Below are 23,526 nucleotides of genomic sequence, written 5' to 3' on the forward strand. Positions count from 1 at the left end.
GAGAAAAAGATCTCCCCTCCGTAGAGCCTTAACGCACTGAGAGAGAGAGAGAGCAATTGCAACTGTTGATAAAGACATTCCTCGCTGTCATTCAAATAATCGACTTCGCAATCATCGTCATTAAATCAACGTCGTAACAAAGTGGAGTATGAAGAAGCGATGCCTCTGACTGGCCGCTGACGCAGCTGGCCCCTCGGTGGAGAAAGCCGCGGAGGTGGTGGAGGTGGGACCCTCCAAGCGCAGGGCCCCGCGCGAACGCGGCGACGCACACACACACACCTACACGCACACCCCTACACACACACACCTACACACACACACCTACAAGACAAAGACCCCCTGTATAGCCTTAACAGACTGTAGGGGCAAGTGCTGTTAGTGAGCACCTATGAAGGCCGGAACGGTACACGAGGGGGTGGGTGGCCAGCACCACGCCCGACCGCCTTTGTCTCCCCAGTGGCGATGTTTGTACACCGCACCAGGTACTCATTTAAGGCTGAGTCGACCTAGGAAAGGCCCAGGACCGGTTCAGATAATCGTCACTGGTGTTAGCCGTGAGCGGGAATCGAAGCCGGGTCGCCAGGTTCATAGCGCAGCGCGCTAACTGCTACACTACCGCTCCCCTCACACACACACCTACACACACACTTACACACACACACCTACACACACACAACTACATACACACACCGACACATTCACACGAGACAACTACACACACACACCTACACACACACACCTACACACACACACCTACACACACACACACCTACACACAAACACACACACACACGAGACACCTCACCCCTTCATCCCCCGCGCCACGAGCAGCGAGCAGCGGAGTTGCCTCTCGGTGCAAGAACTGCGCGGAGCCGTCGCGCGGGTCTCGCGTCCGTGGCGGCACTGCCAGGCGGAGACGGACCTCGAAGAGAGAAGCTGCCGGGGCTAAGGCGCGACGCTCAAAGCCCCAGCAGATGGGCCTGCCATACGGGCCGCTTCTGCCCACCACAACTCAAAACATCACCGACAGGCAGCTCAGTCTACCATGACAGATTCATCAACCGGCTTAATATTCCAACAGATGGAACTTGCTTTGGTCCTCTGTGCAGCCGCATGTACAATGGGGGAGGGGGGGGGGATGAAACAAAAAAACGGAATTATTAATTCAAAAATCTTGTTTACTCTTCTTGCGACGGAGTGCATTTCGGGACATGATTTCCACTGGGGGTTCCCGCGGAGATGTGGTGTGCTCATTCGTCCTGCGGATGATGCATCATTAGCAATCCGGAGGCCAGATCCGCACGCTTCTCGGGCACAACCCAGGCTCAGTGAACTCGCTTTGTGTCCGGGGAACGCGCGGGAGCGGTAGCCGAAACCGTTTGTATCGTTTATTTTATTTATTAGCTCCCAAGAAAAAAAAATTCACAGGGCTTTTCGGAGCCTTCATGTATCGCGGTCCCTTGAAGTCACAGCGCATCCACCAAATGAGAGGAAACTACCCCACCCCGTACCCCCCACCCCCAATCTCCCTCCCCTTCCCCCTGCCACCGCCACCACAAATAGCCACACAAATCTTGAGCCTCAACCGCGGTGGCTCAAATTTCCATCGCTTTGTGACGATGCGCAACTGGCGATGACGACGAGACTCGGGACTCGGCCGCAATCGCTCGTAACGGGGGCAGCACGCGATAGGGGGGCCCGCGGGGACGGGAGGGTGGAGGGGTCAAGGGGACCGGTGGCGCGAATGTCCGCGACTCGACGATTCGTGGGGCGCTGTGCGGACGGAATGAGAAGTTGGACCGTCGAGACGAGCACGGACGCACAGAAAGAGACGGACGCAGAGGGCCAGATCGGATACGGAGCGAGACAAATAGGGGAGAGACACGGAGAGAGGCACAGGAATGGGGACAGGGCGCAGGGACAGATTGGATACAGACAGGGAGATAGACGCACAAGGAGAGAGAGAGGGTGGGGGGCAGATGTGTGCAGACACGGAAGAGAGTAAGGCATGGACAGAGAGACGGACACAGACGATGTGATCCAGAGATCGCGATGGAGAATATTGGGGCACCAAGTGACGTGAGGGCCTTGTGTCCAGACACACGTGGCACACCGAAAGACGCCACGGGTGGCAGGGATCATGGCTGTGGTGCGCTCGTGGCAATGTTTGCGCAAATCGCCACCGGCACCACGTTCCCCATGAGCAACGATGGCGAGTTGGCTTGGCATTGCCATAGAGCGATATAAGTCTGTCCTGTGGCTGAGTTGGTTGTGAGTCGGGTGAGTGAGACTGATCGGGCGAGAGGGTTGGTAGGCTGGTGGGGGACAAGAGGCCTGTCAAAATCGACAATACGCTGCCTCTGGTATCGGGGAAACAACGGATACCATACAGAGGACGCAGTTTGCACGGCGCGTGATGCGTTTGGCATTTGAATTGTTTGTGGAAGTGTGATGGCTCGCGAGACACCGTCTCGCTTTGTTGAGAGTGGTGCTCAAGATCCGACAGCCCGCCCAGGGAGTGGGGCAACTGCACCGGAGCGGTAAGCGGGGGGTGGGGGGGGGGGGCGGTGGCAGGGGGAGGGGGGAGCGGGGGCCCCGTTACCCGCCGCGTGAGGCGTCCCTCGCCCATCCTGGGCCGTGGCCACGACCTCCCGGGTACGAGACGAGTCAGCTGACGGCGACGCGACTTGGCGTCCCGGGGGGACAAGCTCACGACGGGCAGCGATCGCGCCGCCGCCACCGCCACCACCGCGCCACCACGGACGCGACAGCGACGGCGGCGGCGGCGGCGGCGCTGTCTCAGCGGCCTCCACGCGAGTTCGGCCGCCGGTTTTAAACGAAGCGAGAAGCCGCGCCTCATTAGTGGCGCGCGCGGCGCTCTCTCTGTCTCTCTCTGTCTCTCGCTCTCTCTGTCTCTCTCTGTCTCTCTCTGTATCTCTCTGTCTCTCGCTCTCTCTCTCTGTCTCTCTCTGTCTCTCGCATTCCTCGAGGACGCCGTGGGTCTCGGCGCAGGTGCCGCCGGACGTTCGTCCGTCTCGGTGCCGCTTGCAGAGGGCGACGTCGCCGCCCGGTCCCCGCCATGCACCGCGCTGTGCCGCGTGCTGTGCCGCGTGCGCTCCCGGAGGACGCGCACGAGACGACGCGGAGAGGTGGTGCGGGGTCCGCGCGAACGTCTCGATGTGCTCGGACGCCAAACACAAACCGAGCAGATTTCCCCCCCCCCCCCCAAATGCGTTGTTGAGTTACGCGTTTGGGCAACTTGGGACGAGTCCCGGGCTGTCTGTCATCATTAGGCTGGCCCTGCAGCCCTGTTTCCCTAAAGCATTTAGTGGACAATAAATAAACTGCTGTTACGACACAGCCAAAGTAGTTGGACACTTATCAAGGATGGCTTAATGAAGAAATATGTACGCTTACCAACGCCAGAGCGGTTATCAGGTGGTTGAGACAATTTAAAACAGAAAAACGGTCACCTATCAGCAAAAGTTAATGCGAAGTGACAAGCTGTAACCGTGTTAACGATCTGTACAGCCAGAATTCCTCGTCTCACCAAACACATTAGGACCCTAATTGTTTTGTTTACTCCCAAATCAGCTTAAGCTTCCATCAGTTCAATAGAGGGAATTGGAGTGGAATGTGGCAGAGAGGATTTGTTTATTGAGCCGCAATTGCTCGGAGACGACTCAAAAGCCATCGAGCATCTGCGCCGCTGGCTTCGCTGCGAGGAGCGCGCCCGCTGTGTCGCGGGGTCCAACCGGTGCGTAATGGGAACCACGCGCAATCGGTACAAGTCGAATTCTCAACGCCAGCCGAGGGATTTTTTCACGGTGCCGTAGTTGACTCCAGATTCATCATCACCGGCCACGATCTAGCTACTGCTGGACGAAGGTCTCCCCAAATCCGTTGTGATCTCTCAAGGATTGCGTCCAGCGCCTGCACATGGGCCGATGTTATTGCTCCATCTCCGCAGGTTGACATCCTCCCGCGCGTGTTCCTTCGTTAGCCTCTGTTGCTCGTCTCGACCGCCAGCTCTTGTCTCACTTCGAGACGCGCGTCTTATTCAAGCCAACTGACTTTTCTCAACGTGCGTACGTGCCGTGTTCTCAAAGCCTTGTGGTCATCTTGCTGCTTCGCTGAAGCCTTTATCAAGTTGGAGTTGCACGAACACACTGTGTGTGCATGTACGCACCCATACCACACATGTGCACGCACACTGTACACGTACACACATGTACGTGTACAGTGTGCGTGTACAAACTCGGTACGTGTTGTCTTGGCAGATTAAATTATTGGCCCAGAAGGGCCTGTTGTTTAATGGACTTCCATTTTTATTTATTTTGTCGGGTTTTTTTTATGACAAGTGTGTTAGAGCGGTTATGTAAAACATGCTGTGATCAATTTATTTAAAAAAACACACATTTATTTTATAACTTTTGCACTCATGTCTGTTTATAAATTAATGAAGTTTTCTCAAAATAAATGTAAGCAAAAAAAAAAGCTCAAGACATTTTGCGGCACAGTTCTGTGTCACAGTGTGACCTTCAAATAAAACAATATCTAATATTTCGATTTAAAGCTTTCGTGACTGCAGGGATTCATCTTCTTGGTTCATTCGGTAAAGTCACGCAGAAGGGAAATAATAAAATAAAAAAAATAAAACATTATATAATAGGACGGCTGCTTGTGTTGTGGCCGAAAAGTCGTGAAATATATAATATGTTACATTTGAAACGTCGTGATTTATTTTATTTCTACCTACGTGACTTTTCCGAAAGAACCAAAGAGTAATATATAATATGTTACATTTCAGGCAATGGCCAGTCTGCATGACGCCCTGAAAAGATCTTGGAAGATAAGCAGGTTTGAGCCTGGATAGTACTTGGATCCATACCAGGGTAGCTCACGGTGGCTGCGACCCTACGTGGTGGTCATGAAAGGGGCAATGCATAAAAATGAACCGTTGCATTGTACTTCTATGTGCCCACACCTCTCCTCCGCCCCTTCGTCGACCCGCAGTGACCAGCGTGGTGAAGTATGGTCAAATGACTCCCACGATCCGCACGGCGTCGGGAGTTTCCTCATCCATCGATGAACTGATGGCCTGCAGACGTACACGGATGAATCTCCACGTGGGTGCTCCAAACGCTGCGCTCTTCTCGGTGTAGCCGCGGCGCGACCGCAGCTTGCCGCAGGTTTTGCCTTGCGAGAAGAACCACGATGGCCCGACAACAGACGCCCCAAACTCACGCGCCAATGCACCGAAGCGGAAGAATCACCGGGTCGATGCCTGGGGCTTTGTGACCGGCGATCGACACGGGGAGTGTGGGTGAAAGGTCGCCGGAAGGCAACTCCGCTCCCGTGGCCTCTTGACGCTTCACCGGGCGCGCGCCGTTCACGCTTCTCGACGCCTGGGCCGTTAATGTCCGCTGGGCCGTGCCGTGAGAGGAGGCGTCGGCCGGCAGTCTCGCAAGCCAGAGACGCCGAGCCGGCACCGCCGACCCGTCCTGAGTTCGCGTCCGGGTTATAGCCGTCCGTGATTGAAGCGGGTTTCTCAAGTGTGCACGTGAGTTGGCGGTCTCAGCCCAGTGAACACAACAACAAAGCACCCTTGTCATTTAAAATTTAGTTCTGCACTCAATTTGGCTAAATTCCAACTCTGAAAACAAAACGAATCGTTTGACTGTTACACGATGGCCCATTGCTCTCCGTGGCAGGGCGCGTGTGAAAGTGCAACCTGCTATTGGTTGGACCAGAGGTCGCACGAGGGGGTCTCACGGGCAGCTCTGCAGTATCTCTTTCCGCGGGACGTTCTCCAACACGAACCATCGATATGCTCCGCGGGACGAATTGGACTGGACCCTCCGTCCCATGCGCAGAGACGAGCACGGCCGGGACGGCATTGGAGAGGACACCAAACGGGTTGACGAGAAGAGGTCTCACGGAGCACCGTGTTCCACGTGCGCCGTGGGGGGCCGCGGGGCACGCCGGGGGGGGGGGGGGGGAGCGAGGGGGTGGTGATCCGCCCGGGCACCTGGCGCCTCTGCCGCGGCCGATGAGCGATGAGGAGGCCCAGCGGCAAACGCAAATCGGGCGATGGAAAGGACACTCGTGCTTTTGAAATGTCACTCGCGCCACACACTCTGCACAGTCCACCGCTTCGGTATAAAAAACAGTAACTGTTGCGCTGTGATGACGTCGTCAATAATGCTACATGTGCTGTTGCTGCTGCTGTTGTCCGGCTGTAACTTCCCTCTGTTGGGGAAAAGACTTCCCCCCATTCGTTCCCCTCCTTATCCAGTCGCAACTTACAAATTCTACGATTTCGCTGTGGCTGTCAGACCTCCGCTCCTTCGTTTACCTGCTCTTGTCTGAGCGGCACAAAGACAAAAATCCCCCGAATAACCTTCAGCAGACTGCTGGGGAAAGTGCTGTTAGCGAGCAGCACCTATGAAGGCTACCGGCACTGTGGCACACGAGGGGGTAGGTGGCCAGCACCACGCCCGGTCGCCTTTGTCTCCCTCGTAGTGAAGCTTACACACCGCGCTAGGTAAGAATTTTTTTAGGCTGAGTCGACCTTGGGGAGGCCCAAGATCGGTTCAGATATTCATCACTGGTGTTGGCCGTGAACGGGGATTGAACTCGGGTTGCTGTGTTTGTCGCGTAGCGCGCTAACCGACACTACACTACCGCTCCCCACCAATCACCGTACCTCCCACACTATAATGGAGCCGTGAACCAATGTCAATGATGCCACATTGCTGCTGCAGAGAGCAGCTGATAAAGTATCAATACAGCCGGTACTGACTTTACCCCTCCAGGGACTGTGACGGGGCGAGTCAACCCCCCCCCCCCCCACTACGACACACAGACACACACAGTAATTGTATTTTTTCATTTGCTACACAGCCAGATAATACGATAAATCGCTAACCTTAAACACCCGGTCGTTCATAAAAGTTAAAGGCGGTATAGTGGTATAGTAATAGAGCAAGTGCAGAATCACTGAACCGGAATTGCTAGATCTTGACTTAAAGCTTTCGTGACTGCAGGAATTCATACTCTTTGGGTTTTTCGGTAAAGTTACGTAGATTAAAAAAATATATTGAAAAAATAAGAATAAAAAAACAATATTATTTTCTATCATTTTTCTATCTACGTGACTTTACCGAAAACCCCAAATAGTACGGGAATTTCTAGCTTGAAATCATTTAGCGCGGAGCTCTCGAAAGTGCGCCCCCCCCCCCCCCCGTAAGCTACGACCCATGTCGCTACTTTTGCCACGAGGATAATCCGGCGCCGGCGGTGACTTCAAACAGCGGAGTCGCACGTTCCGGCCCGACGCCTCGCGCCTTGCGACGGCCGCCGCGGAAAACGGAGCGACCGTCCACGCCGGGGTGGAGGCAAGGCCCCTCGCTGGGGGTGGCGGAGCCCGAGGCGCAATGGGCCCGTGCTGGAGGAATCCCCGCGGCCGCGTGTCCTCGCGTCGATGTTTGTCCGCTGAGCACGGCGGCGCGGCATCGAGCGCGGCTCGGTTGACACGGCAAACATTTCCGGCGAGGTGAGAGATCGCGCCTTCATAGAAACCTCCCCACCCCCTCCCCCCCCCCCATCTTTTAATCTCGACGAGTGCATCATTATTCCGCCGCTTATCTAAGAAGGGCAGTCGACGCTCCGTGATGGAGTGCGGAGCCGCCCCATCGTCCGTCGACCCGTTTAGCGGCGACGGCGGCGGCGGTGGTGGTGGTGGTGAGTGACCGAGAGATTCGTCATTTGGGCGGCTGGGGAGACGGGTGGTGGTGGTGGTGTTGTCACAGCGGCATTATCTGCCTCGCCGTGGCTCCGATCGCCGCCGCCCTTTCGCTCCGTGACTCACCTGCGATACACAATTGCGTCACGGGGGTGCCTCTGCATCATCCCGGCAAGGGAGGTTTGTTTAGACCGCGAGGGCAACGGAGCGGGTCCGTGGCGAGGGCGCAGCGAGAGGAGGCTGGAGCGCCGCGCGAGTGTTTATGAGCGTTTTTGGCGAGGCGATGGAGACGCGGGCTTCGCTTTGTGTGTTCTGATTAAGGAATATTTTAGTTGGGAGACCCCCATTTTAATGTGTTTGGCTTCTCGGTGCTGTCCCGAGCCGCCTCACGTCTGTGGCATTGCCACGCCGACAAAGCCAAAGGGAACTGGCAAGCGGCACACGGCCGCTATTCCATGAGTGCACATTCTACACACACACACACCTTCTACACACACACACACCTTCTACATTCTACACACACCTTCTACACACACACACACATTCTACATTCTACACACACACACCTTCTACACACACACCTTCTACACACACACACCTACACACACACATACCTTCTACACACACACACACACCTTCTACACACTCACACCTCCTACACACATACACCCCCCTTCTACACACACACACCTTCTACACACACACACACACCTTCTACATACACACCCACCTTCTACACACACACCTTCTACACACACACACACCTTCTACATACACACACACCTACATTTTCACACACCTTCTACACACCCACACACCTTCTACATTCTACACACACACACCTTCTACACACACACACACACACCTTCTACACACACACACACCTTCTACACACACACACCTACACACACACATACCTTCTACACACACACACACCTTCTACACACTCACACCTCCTACACACACACACCCCCCTTCTACACACACACACCTTCTACACACACACACACACCTTCTACATACACACCCACCTTCTACACACACACCTTCTACACACACACACCTTCTACATACACACACACCTACATTTTCACACACCTTCTACACACCCACACACCTTCTACATTCTACACACACACACATTCTACACACACACACACCTTCTACACACACACCTACACACACACACACCTTCTACACACACACACCTTCTACACACTCACACCTTCTACACACACACACCCCCTTTCTACACACACACACCTTCTACACACACACACACACACCTTCTACACACACACACACACCTTCTACATACATACACACACACCTTCTACATTCTACACACACACACCTTCTACACACACACACCTTCTACACACACACACCTACACACACACACACCTTCTACACACACACACCTTCTACACACTCACACCTTCTACACACACACACCCCCCTTCTACACACACACACCTTCTATACACACACACCTTCTACATACACACACACCTTCTACATACATACACACACACCTTCTACATTCTACACACACACACACCTTCTACACACACTCACACCTTCTACACACACACACCTACACACACACACACACCTTCTACACACACACACACACCTTCTACACACTCACACCTTCTACACACACACACACACCCCTTCTACACACACACACCTTCTACACACACACACACCTTCTACATACACACACACCTTCTACACACACACACACACCTTCTACATTCTACACACACACACCTTCTACACACACACCTTCTACACACACACACCTACACACACACACCTTCTACACACACACACCTTCTACACACACACCTTCTACACACACACACCTACACACACACACACCTTCTATACACACACACCTTCTACACACACACCTTCTACACACACACCTTTTACACACACACCTTCTATACACACACACCTTCTACACACACTCCTTCTATACACACACACCTTCTACACACACACACACACCTTCTACACACACCTTCTACACAAACACTCCTTCTATACACACACACCTTCTACACACACACACTCCTTCTACACACACACACACTCCTACACACACACACACACGTGACGCATCTGTCTCTGACCAATTCTGGTACAGACACCCGCCCGGCTGTCTCGTCCTGGCGGACGAGTCTGTCTCTGGCGCGTGCCGTCCTCCTGGACCAGGCGCTGGGGGGGGACACAACGCGCACCGCGGGTGCAATGTCCCGACGCCGCGTGGTGGAGCCGTGGGCATGGCGTGAGCAGCTCCTTGCTCGCTGCTCAGGGGGGGAGAGACCCCCCCCCACCACCCCTGCATTGCACGCAAGCCAGGCTCAGCTGTCCAATCACCAGCTTCAGTTGTCCCACCACCACCAGGTACAGCGGTTTGCGGGGGTTGGGAGGGGCGCGGTCGCATCAAAGCCGGCGACTTTGGGATGCCGTAAAGTTCATTAAAGTACAAAACGTTTGTAATGAACTTGGAATTGATCAATTTCGTGCTTGCTTTAAGGTTACGGGATGAAGCGGCTCGCGCGCTTATCGTGGCGCGGAATCATCCGCACGGAAATAAATTGGCCTCTCGGCGCGGGCGAGGACGGGAGGCGCTTTTGAGAGGCATCTGAGGCGCGCGTGCGGTGAAAGATGTGCGATTAAAGCCACGTCGCAACAATCTCCACCACCACCACCCCCAGCCCCCCGTGCTGCCGACTTCCTGCCCCTGTTCACGCCCAGGCTCAAGACGTCCCCCCTCTCCTCGGCCCACGACTCGCCGCCTCTGTCCCTCTACTCGACGTCTGTGGGGGAAAAGAGCTTGAGAGCTCATCGGATTCCTTCGGTATGAATACTTTTCTGATTCTGATAAATGCCTCCGCTGTTCCTGTGCAGCGTCTCGGAGTACTGCACGGTGTGCAGTGTTCACACTCCAGTCCTCCGCTGCCCCTGCGCAGCGTCTCGGAGTACTGCACGGTGTGCAGTGTTCACACTCCAGTCCTCCGCTGCCCCTGCGCAGCGTCTCGGAGTACTGCACGGTGTGCAGTGCTCACACTCCAGTCCTCCGCTGCCCCTGCGCAGCGTCTCGGAGTACTGCACGGTGTGCAGTGTTCACACTCCAGTCCTCCGCTGCCCCTGCGCAGCGTCTCGGAGTACTGCACGGTGTGCAGTGTTCACACTCCAGTCCTCCGCTGCCCCTGCGCAGCGTCTCGGAGTACTGCACGGTGTGCAGTGTTCACACTCCAGTCCTCCGCTGCCCCTGCGCAGCGTCTCGGAGTACTGCACGGTGTGCAGTGTTCACACTCCAGTCCTCCGCTGCCCCTGCGCAGCGTCTCGGAGTACTGCACGGTGTGCAGTGTTCACACTCCAGTCCTCCGCTGCCCCTGCGCAGCGTCTCGGAGTACTGCACGGTGTGCAGTGCTCACACTCCAGTCCTCCGCTGCCCCTGCGCAGCGTCTCGGAGTACTGCACGGTGTGCAGTGTTCACACTCCAGTCCTCCGCTGCCCCTGCGCAGCGTCTCGGAGTACTGCACGGTGTGCAGTGTTCACACTCCAGTCCTCCGCTGCCCTTGCGCAGCGTCTCGGAGTACTGCACAGTGTGCAGTGTTCACACTCCAGTCCTCCGCTGCCCCTGCGCAGCGTCTCGGAGTACTGCACGGTGTGCAGTGTTCACACTCCAGTCCTCCGCTGTTCCTGTGCAGCGTCTCGGAGTACTGCACGGTGTGCAGTGTTCACACGCCAGTCCTCCGCTGCCCCTGCGCAGCGTCTCGGAGTACTGCACGGTGTGCAGTGTTCACACTCCAGTCCTCCGCTGTTCCTGCGCAGCGTCTCGGAGTACTGCACGGTGTGCAGTGTTCACACTCCAGTCCTCCGCTGTTCCTGTGCAGCGTCTCGGAGTACTGCACGGTGTGCAGTGTTCACACTCCAGTCCTCCGCTGTTCCTGTGCAGCGTCTCGGAGTACTGCACGGTGTGCAGTGTTCACACGCCAGTCCTCCGCTGCCCCTGCGCAGCGTCTCGGAGTACTGCACGGTGTGCAGTGTTCACACGCCGGTCCTCCGCTGTTCCTGCGCAGCGTCTCGGAGCACTGCACGGTGTGCAGTGCTCACACTCCAGTCATCCGCTGTTCCTGTGCAGCGTCTCGGAGTACTGCACAGTGTGCAGTGTTCACACTCCAGTTCTCCAGCAGCCGATTGTCAATCCACTGCTGGGCGTCAGTCCTACCACGCCGTCAGTCGCCGGGGTTGTTCGACCACACTTCACCACACTTCACCACACTGGTGGCTGCAGGTTTGGCGAAGGTGGTAGCTCAGGACTGGTTCAGATACCGTATCACTCGCTCGCGATGTTAGCCGTGGCCGGGGATCAAACGCAAACCGCCGGGTGGATGGTGCGGGGCGCTAAACCGCTGCGCCACCGCCACCGCCTCCGCCAATTTCAACAATTTCGCGTAAGTCAAAGGGTGGAACCCATCAGCAGTGGCGGTGACGGCAGCGGCAACGCGACGACCTGGCACGGCCGTGAGAAGAAATACAAACCAAAACGACGTTTCACGCTCTGGACCAAACGGACGGTGGAAACTGAAAATTGACGTCCACATCTCTCAAGCAGAATCGGCGTGGCTCTTCCCTCTCCTCTCGCGTGCGCAGCTAACACCTCCGCGCAATCGTTTCACGGCCCTTGAAACAACATTCCTCACACGTTTAGAGGGCTCTCTAATTGATTCAGAGACCGATGTATCGTGTCAATCACGTGATAACGACCACACTCTACACGCTTTCCCCCCAACCCCCAACCCCCCCCCCACAAGCATAAGAAAAAAAATCCACCACAACAATTTAGACAACTTAAAAAAAAGCCGACACATATGGCACTCGCAATTAATTTTAAAACAAACAAAAAAAAACCTCTTATTTCCCAGAGGGGGTTTAAAACAAAGGTCATAAATCATCTCTGGCACGGCCGCCACAGAACCGCATCGAACCCCACCAAGAAGCAACGGCGTCTTTAGAATTACGGGGGCGTAAAACGTAAAATATGGCACCACCCAAGGGACGGCAGTAACAGACACCGTGGCCCTCTCCCCCCTCTCTCTGTCTCTCTCAGAGTGAGCCACCTGCTGGAAACCGTGGGCCACCGAGCGAGCGGCGGGGGGTGAGAGGAGCAGGGGGTGCGGGTTATACCACCCCCCCCCCCCACTTGTCACTCGAGACGAGGGCGCCACTTTGCCAGAGCTTTTATCCAACGCAATTTTTTTGGTTTTCTTTTCTACCAAAGTGCAATCGCGATTGTGCTCTCGGTGTCCTCCATTTGGGGTGCGGCTATCCGCGTTCAAGGACGACCCGTGGAAGCGGATATCACAAAAGCACTTTTGAGATCCCTTCCAGTGGCTTCTAAGGCAGAGATCTTCCACCCGCCCTGCCGAACGGCAGTCACGGTGGCATTTTTTATTTCCCAGGGGCGAAATTAAGCGCAGAGGCAAATTCTCTTTTGCTTGTTTGTGCGGTCATTGGCTACCAGGCCGAGATCATCAACCGCACTCGATGCATTCACGGGTGGCCGGAATCCGGATTCAAACCCAGCATCTCATCGGCCCTGTGTCGGTGCGTTGACACTGCATTATCCCCGCAAGCCACCGGGCCATTGTCAGAGCGCTTCTGGATCATTACCCTGCTGTATTAATTTCCACTCGTGTCACACAGTGGGCGCATTCATCACGAGGAAGGAAGGAGGGAGGGAGAGTGAGGTACGGCTCAACGTCTCGCTTGCGAGGATTTTTTTTTTGCGAGGTCAATTTTACAAAGAGCGTCTCTCGCAATTCGTATTTTATAATTTGTCACTATGAGCGACGGCCGTGGATTCTCTCCCCCCCCCCACCCCCGCCTTTGTGCAGAACGATCCAGCGTTGTGGACGACGCCGCGTGTACCTTGCCGTGTGATTTACGGTGGCGAGATGTTAACTAGCTCGCCTTGCATGCAGGAGGTCGCGGGTTCGATCCCCACCATATTTGTAGTTTGCACGTCTCTCTCCCCGCGGTCGTGTGGATTTTTCTCCGGGTCCTCCGGTTTTTCCCTCCACATTTAGAATCGTGCGTTGAGAGTATTTGGCCACGTGATACGCCACTTCGCTGAGCTATCATTTGTGACAGCCAGGTCCCTTCTGCAAGAGAGCTACGTAACTCAGTGGGCCTTCACTGGTGAAATAAAATAAAAAGTAAAACATAGTTCATGGGAAGCAGGAAGGCCTCTCCGTTTCAAATGCCTCCGTCTCTGACCGCTGGCACGATCCGCGTGCCCTCAAACAAAACGAGCGTGGGCAAAACATTGCCCAAAATATTGATTCATTTATCAAACGATACTTTTGAAGGCGTGATTGCGCTTTTATATGTTGGTCACGCACCGATCAAACTCATCAGCAGCATCCACTGGAAGGCGATCAATGTCTGCTCCAATATCATCATGTTTGACTATTTAAGCCACTTTACCCTAACGGCGGGGAAATGTTTCCGAGCGAAAGGTGAAGAAAAAAAAACATCGTCAAAAACTTACCCACCCACATTTGTCTTTGATGTTTAACTTTAAAACTTGCGAACACTTGTTACATTCACGGCGACTAACGCCGACACTTCGCCTGGGCAATTATTCCACCTCTCCCGCGTTTGACTCGACGGACGTGCCTCGCCGCGCGAGGTTAAAGTTCCCGCACGCGCGCCTCCGCATCCCAAGCGTCGGCTCTCCAAAGTGACACCGCCTCAATTAGCCTCATTAACCTCCATGGCAGAGACGTCCGACCTGGCGGTTTCTCCGTCGTGATCGCGTGCGGCGGCGATGCAGAGACGTCGAGGGCCCGAGACGCAGGGCACGTGGTTTCGTTGGGGAGATGCAGGGGAGAGATAGGAAAGAGTTCAGGGAGATGCTGGAGAGAGAGAGAGATAGAGACGTATGTATGTATGTTGAACCTTGACTTACAGCTTTCGTGACTGCAGGAATTCATATTCTTTGGGTCTTTCGGTAAAGCCACGTAGATAGGAAAAATATAATAAAATAAATATATATATATATATTTTTTATAAAATAAGAATATTATTTTTATTACTTTATAATATCTTTCTATCTACGTGGCTTTACCGAAAGACCCACATAATATGTTGAACCTATTTCGCACCGTACGTAACCCACCGTGCTCACCGTATAAATAAGGGAGTGGAGGGAGCGAGCAGGGGAGGGGTGAGGTGAAAGTGAGTTGAGATGAGCGAGGGACACGTAACGTGAGACAGAGATGAGAGGAGCCTGGAGACATCGGCCCGGTTGCCTGGCAAACAGCCACGTTCCCTGCTCACCCGCAATGCGCACATCACCACGTTTCCTGCGGTTGATAAATCGAGTACAACGTCGCAGGAAGTCAGTGGGGTTTGTCAAAGCGTCACCGTCTCACTGGAGCGAGGGGACGCCGTGACCTCTCCTCACGAGCAGAACAATGTCTTTGTGGGAACACGAAAAGGCAACTGCGTATTTCAGATTGTTCACATTACTTAAGGAAACACATTTGAGAAAGCACTTTGTTTAAAGCAACCGTAGAGTGCAGTTCTGTTATTTTGTTTTGACTCTAATTCGTTTTGCGGCCGGAGTGTGTGCTGTTGACGAATGCAAATACAAATGCAAAGATCTCCTGTATAGCCTCAACAGACTGTTGGGGCAAGTGCTGTTAGCGAGTAGCACCTATGAAGGCCTGCACGGCACACGAGGGGGAGGGTGGCCAGCACCACGCCCGACCCACTGGCGATGTATACACACCGCACCAGGTACTAATTTGAGGCTGAGTGGACCTAGGGGACGCCCAGGACCGGTTCAGATATTTGTCACTGGTGTTGGCCGGGAGCGGAAATCGAACTCGGGTCGCCGGGTTCGTAGCGCAGCGCACAAACCGCAACACCACCGCTCTCCACATGTACGCTGGAAACAAACACACGCGCACACACACACACACGCGCGCGCGACTGTGTTTATTAATTCATAACATTCGACAAATGAAAAAATAAACTGCGTTTGTTTTGCCAGGATATTAATTGTGCTTAAGCGCATGGAATTACCAGGGGTAAAAATCACGTGCATTCCCCACTGCCCCAGCAAAGTGTAATCTTGGGTTAATGGCCCCTTCATAATGGCATTTTCATGACGACTACAGATTCGGAGCACAAATGCCTGCCTGCCTTCCTTCCTCCCTCTCTAATGATGCATTTTCTGGCTTAATACAAAGTGAGCTTTTCTTGTCGTTTGCTGCAATCATTAGTCCGCTTTGGGCCCCGAGCGCGGCTCGTGACGACGTGGCGAACGTTAGCCGGCCGCCCACCGCAGCGTTTGCCGGAACGCGCCGCGTCGCCCGGCGTTGGTGTCACCGTGGCGACTCAGCGCCAGTGTCGCTCCGTCCCAAACGTTTGTTGGCGACTTTCCCTTCCACTCGCCAACCGATGAATTGACGCAATTCGGGATCGCGTCGCAATCTGATTCTGGCGAGGGGAGAGGGGGCGGGGTGGTCGATTTTTTTTGTCCCCTTGTGCCGATTGTAGCAGCCTCTAGTGGCTGTACTTGGTGTACATCAGCCTTATAACATGCAGAATAATATTAATACTAATCTACAGCCCTTTGTCAACTCAAGGTTCCCCACCCCCCCCGCCGCGCCGCGACGGTCGTGAGGGTTGTTTTATCGTGAAGCAAAAATTAATAATAATAAAAGCATTGATTCTTACAAAGTCAATGCATGCATTGTGATCTTGAAAACTGATATGAATTGATGACCAATGCACGGTCGCTATACTTCACCACGCCGGTCATCGCTGTTCATGAAAAGGTTGAATTAATTTAGCTTGGAGAAGTATTCGCACAAATTAGCGATATTTAAATCTGATTATCATGACTATTATTATAATTATGAATTATCAATGCCCAATGACATCAGCTTGCCCTTCATTGGCAATACGAAATCATCAATCATCATCATCATCGGCCATGGCTGGGAATTGAACTCAGGCCACCAGGTTCGTTGGCGCAGTCTGCCAAACACTGCGCCTACGAACCTGGTGACCCCGGGCGATGAGGGCAGCAACGAAAACAATCGTGAACAATCGCCTACACAAGGGCACGCGCCGTGCCGATGGCTGCTTTGTTCACGTCTTGTCCGCGCCGGGAGTTTGCTGGCGAGTCCGACTCGCGCAATCAACGACTCCTCGCGTCGGCCCGCGGTTGGCGCGCTCCGTTAGACAGCGCGCAGCTCCTGCGGCACGCCGAGCCCTCTGCAGATGCCGCTGCTGAATTATCACAAGAAAAAAAGAATATATTTTTTAAACGTAATTTTAGTCTAAAAGGAAACGCAACCAAACTTGTTGAAAAACCATCTTCTTGGTTCTTTCGGTAAAGTCACGTAGAATGGAAATAATAAAATAATAATAAAACATAATAAAATAATTCTCACGACGTTTCGGCCACAACGCAAGCAGCCGTCCTCAGCTGAAGAACAGGTCTGTTGAAAAACGTTGGCGTGATTCATGCGCAAAATGCTGATCCGCGTCCATTACAGCGGACCCCGAGCTGCCTTCCACCGAGCCAGCGTAGGCGCCATCGCCAGCGCCAGGCTCTGCTCCGGCGGTCAAATTGTCCACCGCAAGGGCGACGTCCTGCCCAGGGGTGGAGGGGGGGGGGACTGCGTGCAGCGCCTTGGCTGGGAATGGCGACAAATCAGAGCCGTCCACCGCAGCGGACGAGAAGCGTGAGAGGATCCCGGGTAGCGAGAGCACGCGGCGCCTGGCGGGGGGGGGGGGAGCGCCTGGCGGGGGGGGGGGCGTCTGGCGGGGGGGGGGCGTCTGGCGGGGGGGGGGCGTCTGGCGGGGGGGGGGGAGCCTGGCGGAGGGGAGGGGCCCTCCACGTGATCCCACCGCGGCCCCTCCACTCGTCCGCAGCGCTAATGAACGCCGGCTGCACGAGAATGCCTTCACTTATTTTTGCAAACATAGCCGGCAGCGACAAACTTTTCACAACTTTTAGAATAACAATGGAGATATTAATGTTTAAAATGTTCACGTTTTTTGGGGGGGGGGGTTAAATAATACAAATAATAGGAACGAGCGGTTGGCGAGGAAGTATTGGCAGCCTGGGTTCGATCCCGAGCTACGGCTGATGTTAGCGGCGAGCGCTGTCTGCGGCTATCCTTGGGTACTCCCCCACTTTATCAACTCTTATTGAACTTAAGTTGAACTTCTTTCGCACCGTACGTAGTCAACCGTTCTCATCGGAGGTGCATGAGAAAGGCTTCAAACTAAACACAAAAAGCAGTTATTAACAAATGAGTTTTCAACCTAGATTTAAAAGTGCGTCGATCCAGTGGCTTCCTAATATCGTCGGGTGTTCATTGCTTAGAAGAGTAAAGTCTGAACCCTGCTTCGAGTGTGGGAGCCGACGAGGTTCGGGTGCAGGCCGCCCAGAGGCAGACCGTGGGTCCCACCGTACCCGAGTGGAGGTCAAGTTCGGGTCAGGAACACGAGCGCAAGGGCGGTGGCTGGGAAGTGGAGGGGAGGGCGCTTGGAGGGCGCTGGGAGGTGGCTGGGAGGGCGCTGGGAGGTGGCTGGGAGGTGGCTGGGAGGTGGCTGGGAGGTGGCTGGGAGGTGGCTGGGAGGGCGCTTGGAGGTCGCTGGGAGGTGGCTGGGAGGTGGCTGGGAGGTCGCTGGGAGGTGGCTGGGAGGTGGCTGGGAGGGCGCTTGGAGGGCGCTGGGAGGTGGCTGGGAGGTGGCTGGGAGGGCGCTGGGAGGTGGCTGGGAGGTGGCTGGGAGGGCGCTGGGAGGTGACTGGGAGGTGGCTGGGAGGTGGCTGGGAGGTGACTGGGAGGTGGCTGGGAGGGCGCTGGGAGGTGGCTGGGAGGGCGCTGGGAGGTGACTGGGAGGTGGCTGAGAAGTGGAGGGGAGGGCGCTGGGAGGTGACTGGGAGGTGGCTGGGAGGTGGCTGGGAGGTGACTGGGAGGTGGCTGGGAGGGCCCTGGGAGGTGGCTGAGAGGTGACTGGGAGGGTGCTGGGAGGGCGCTGGGAGGTGACTGGGAGGTGGCTGGGAAGTGGAGGGGAGGGCGCTGGGAGGTGACTGGGAGGTGGCTGGGAGGTGGCTGGGAGGTGGCTGGGAGGTGGCTGGGAGGTGACTGGGAGGTGGCTGGGAGGGCGCTGGGAGGTGACTGGGAGGTGGCTGGGAGGGCGCTGGGAGGTGGCTGGGAGGTGGCTGGGAGATGACTGGGAGGTGGCTGGGAGGGCGCTGGGAGGTGACTGGGAGGTGGCTGGGAGGTGGCTGGGAGGGCGCTGGGAGGTGGCTGGGAGGTGGCTGGGAGGTGACTGGGAGGTGGCTGGGAGGTGGCTGGGAGGTGACTGGGAGGTGGCTGGGAGGGCGCTGGGAGGGCGCTGGGAGGTGACTGGGAGGTGGCTGGGAGGACGCTGGGAGGTGGCTTGGAGGGCGCTGGGAGGTGGCTGGGAGGGCGCTGGGAGTGCGCTGGGAGGTGACTGGGAGGTGGTTGGGAGGGCGCTGGGAGGTGACTGGGAAGTGGAGGGGATGGCGCTGGGAGGTGGCTGGGAGGGCGCTGGGAGGGCGCTGGGAGGTGTCTGGGAGGTGGCTGGGAGGGCGCTGGGAGGTGGCTGGGAGGGCGCTGGGAGATGGCTGGGAGGGCGCTGGGAGGGCGCTGGGAGGTGGCTGGGAGGGCGCTGGGAGAGCAGGTGGCTTCCTTCTGGTGCCTGGGCCGTGTCAGTGTGAATCGTGCACAACGATGGCACGGAATTCTGGCACTGGGAGATGTGACTATGGGCTGGAATTATACTCACACACTCAGACGCTAGCGTAGAGTCACATACAAAAAGACAACGATCCCCCATATAGCCTGAACAGAATGTTGGGGCAAGTGCTGTAAAGCGAGTAGCACCTACAAAGGCTGGCATGTCACATCGACAGGGTGAACAGTACCCCGCCCGGCCGCCTTTATTTCCCTCGTGGCGATGTTTACACACTGCACCAGGCACACATTTGAGACTGAGTGGACCTAGAGCAGGCCCAGGACCGTTTCAGATATTCGTCACTGGCGATGGCCGCAAGCGGGAATCGAACCCGGGTGGCCGGGATTGTAGCGCAGTGCGCTAACACTGCTGCACTCCGGCTCCCCAGCTACACGCGCACCACACGACTGCCAGGGCAATTCCCCACCAGCGCGGCGTGCTTCGTTGTAACCCGGGCTCCTGCTGCGAGCACGCAGGTGTGAGCGGTAATTACGGGGCAGGCGTTGCCACACCAAGTCGTTATTACTCTCCCACGTCCCTCTCGGTCACCGTGCGCCGACGTGTCTTGGACTGCGTCAATGTTACCTTTTGTGTAAAATATGGGCAGCCCCTTCGCACAAACACGCCGGCCTGCCTGGCACGCAATCAGCCACGGGCGCGCGAGAGGACGAGTCGCTTCCCCCCACATCGGAGTTTTGTACGTCGGCCGAGCCGAGCCAGCGTGCGGCCCTCCTCGTAGGGCCGATTTTCCACTGCCTATTTGCCGTGCCGAGCCAGAAGCACAACCGCGACGAGTTGGCCTCACAAAACATCCGAACGTGGCTGTGCAACGACGGGCTCAATCGTTTTCGACTTGACCCGTTCGTCGAGCGTGACGGCGGCACGGCACGGCACGGCTTCTGCGGTGGAAAATCATTCGTGGCTGCTCCTGAGCTCGGTTGTACGGCGAGTTCTCTCGGCGCACGGTTGGGCTGCGCGAAGCCGGCAGTCGGAGGAAATGGTAAGTGTTGTGCCCTCCCCGGCGATAACTGGCACCTCCTCATGAATTATTCAGGTCTCGCAAGTCGCGGCGTAATTTGCGATTATCCGTGGATTGATTCGGCAGCAGTCGCCGGCGAGCAAAAAAATATATATTGCGTGCATTTTTCTAAAAGGGGTTCTGTCCAGCCACACGTGAAATATGGCCCCGTGGCACAGGGATTTTTTGGGACGTGTATATTCACATTTTCGAATTTATAATTTTACGCGTTGTGCATAAATATGTAGAGGCCATCTCTGAAATGATCTGCCAAAGTGGTTTCATCCACTTAAAGTAAATATCTGGCATACAACCGGGCAGGGCGTCCCCTTAAACATTTCATCCCCAACCGATAGAAGCCGTGCAGGGACGGGGGGCGGGGAGTTCGATGGGCCTAGCCGAGTGGTGGCAGACTACAGCACGTGGTCTGGATACGGCCCCCCAACGTCAATTCACGTGAGGCCTGCCACTTAGAAAGGGCCCACAAACGACGTTGATCCGTCACTGCGAGCGTCCTTAGCCACACGAATCGGGTACTGGAGGGGCATATTTTTGACCAGACATTTTGGTGGAAGTCACAGCCTATGGCGATGATCGTGATGATCTTGCAGACGATCTTCATAATGCTAACAATGGCAGGGGTTCTCATGACGATGGAATAGTCCATACAGATGTTGTAAATTGCAGAGAGCTGCCATCAATTGACCAAAAAGAGTCAGGCTGATCGCTAAAATAGCAACGCATCACTTTGGCCTCCACGAGTTCAGTCTTACGGACTTGACGGCCACGTGCTGCTAGCGAGCCCCTATTAAGGCCACTACCGCACATAAGTGGGTGGTGTGGCATTAAGTAAGAAAAATACATCGCATCAACATGCTTTGTTGTACTGTGGCACACTCCAACGTCTATGCTCCCCGACCTTCCGCAACTCACGCCGACACGCCTGGTGAAGTATGGCCCAATGGCCCCATGGCCCCAGGGACACGCGCGGCATGGGGGGGAGGCCCTCATCCACGAGTGGCGTGCGCGGAAGGACTGCACGAGTACGAAGACGTGCAGGAGGTGACAATTGTGAGCCACTCGAACTCGGCGTCACCCTGACACCGCGGGACGGGGGGAGGTCGCACGGCTCGGCCTCGCTTGACGCGCGGACAGAGAAGCCCTCATTAGGGAGGGGTCGGCAGCGTCAAGCGCCGTGCCGAGTGGCGGCGCTTCGGCCCTCGGTTCCACGGCGTCAACTCCCGCCGTGGAACCAAACGCTGAATAATTATCGCCGGGGTCCTGGCACGGGCGGTAATAGACGGTGATCACCGTGACCACTGTACCCTAATTAAGCCAAATTCCAATTACACCACGCGGCGATATGCAGCAGTACTTACGGGCATCGCTTTACCACAGAGAGCGGAAGCACGGCGGAGGTTTTTTAGCGCCCTTGCCGCATGCTCGGCACGCGCTGCAATATAATTACTTTGGAGTGTATTCCATGATTAGCCAATCTGTCATGCAGCTGGCGGAGTCGGGAACTGAGCTTTGAAAGCTTCGGCGCAGGAGGGGTCGCGGGGGGGGGGCGAAGATGGGGGAAAGAGGGGGGGGGATGGAGGGGGGGGGGGCTCGCTGCGGGACCCCCTCCGCCGCCACGGCGGCCCCCGCGGGGGCCAGCGCCTGTCATCTCTCAGCTTCCACGTCGCACGAGCCCCGGCGCCGGCACAAAAGGCACAATATTGACGTCCGGGGGAAGAGAGAAAAAAATAAAATCGAAAAGCGAATTACTCTCTCGCCACGTAAGTAAGTAAAGAGAGAGAGAGAAAAACCAAACCTATGCACGAGCCAGCTCGGCACTCTGGGCAAGTCGTGGTCGCGCTCTCTCGGGATGGATCGGACTCGCGTCATTCGTCTCGTGGGTCGGAGCGTTTCCTTTCAGAGATCCCCTTTTGTGCTCCAGGGTGCGCGCGAGGTGCATCCGCCGCTCGCCCCATCCGCATTAAACATTCCGGCCGAGCTTCAGGCGGCGACAAAGTCAATATGTTTTATAGTGCGCTACGCGAGAGGCAATCCCCGCAAGGTTTACCCTGCCATTAAGCATGCCACTTTAATGCGAAGCGAACATTTACATACGTTTTAGTGAAATACTCTCCCTAAATGCCGATCGAAGAATTTGCATTTTCATATTCCGGATAGCGGCGGCGCACCGCCACAGCACGACTCAAAATCGGGAGCTTGCAAAGTTGAAGTCCTGGACGTGGTCAACTGAGCCCATCGTCAACTCGAGTGGCGAAAAAATTCAACAGACCGGCCGACGCAAAAGGAATGTGGAATTTCCACCACCGGCTTTAGGGCCACCGTGGAAGATGAGCACTGCGCTCGATGCTCCTTTGAGCAGGGGACCCTGGTTTTCTCACAACAAGCCGGAGGGCATTGTTATTATTTATGTACAACACATACACAAAACATGCCACTCTATGCAAAGACGGTACGGTACTCGTGTGTTGCGTTATTCTGCATCCCATGACCGCCGGTTATCGAGACAGCACGCTAATGAGGGCCTTCTATTCCAAGTAAATCAATGTTGTTAAAACCACGAAGATCATCAACATCATCATCAGCCATGCTCAATCCACTGCTGGATGAAGGTCTCCCCAAGACCTCTCATGACAACGATCGACACGACGATCGACCCGGCACGCGGACGGCCCTGGCCGCTGCGCCTGCGCGCGACGGGAGATCACCGAGCGGCAGAGCGACACGGCCATCGGAGGGTGGAGTTGGGGCCCCTGGTGGAACCACGTGGCTATGCTCGTTGGTCTCAGCCCTCAAGGGTTTCCACTTGCGGTGCCGGGGTTGAAATCCCAGACGTTGCCTGACGTGATTTGATCCGGCCTGGTGACCCAGCGTTAGAGCGAGCGGCTCACAATGGGGTGGTTGCGAGTTCAAATTGTGGTTG

At 55.6% G+C, this 23,526-nt stretch overlaps 2 protein-coding genes across 7 annotated transcripts in view; both read right to left on the minus strand.

Moving 5' to 3' along the window:
- LOC144723595 (uncharacterized) overlaps window positions 1-23,526 on the minus strand; it is a 128,352-nt gene that overhangs the window by 48,375 nt on the left and 56,451 nt on the right. The gene's annotated exons all lie outside the window — the stretch shown is intronic.
- Window positions 18,287-22,132, minus strand: LOC144723708 (uncharacterized). Its single transcript, XM_078602650.1, has one exon. It carries the CDS (start codon window positions 19,730-19,732, stop codon window positions 18,287-18,289), a length of 1,446 nt encoding a protein of 481 aa, XP_078458776.1. The 5' UTR covers window positions 19,733-22,132.

This window comes from Lampetra planeri, chromosome 18, assembly GCF_965212315.1.
Source record: "Lampetra planeri chromosome 18, kcLamPlan1.2.h2, whole genome shotgun sequence".
NCBI classification, from domain to species: domain Eukaryota; kingdom Metazoa; phylum Chordata; class Hyperoartia; order Petromyzontiformes; family Petromyzontidae; genus Lampetra; species Lampetra planeri.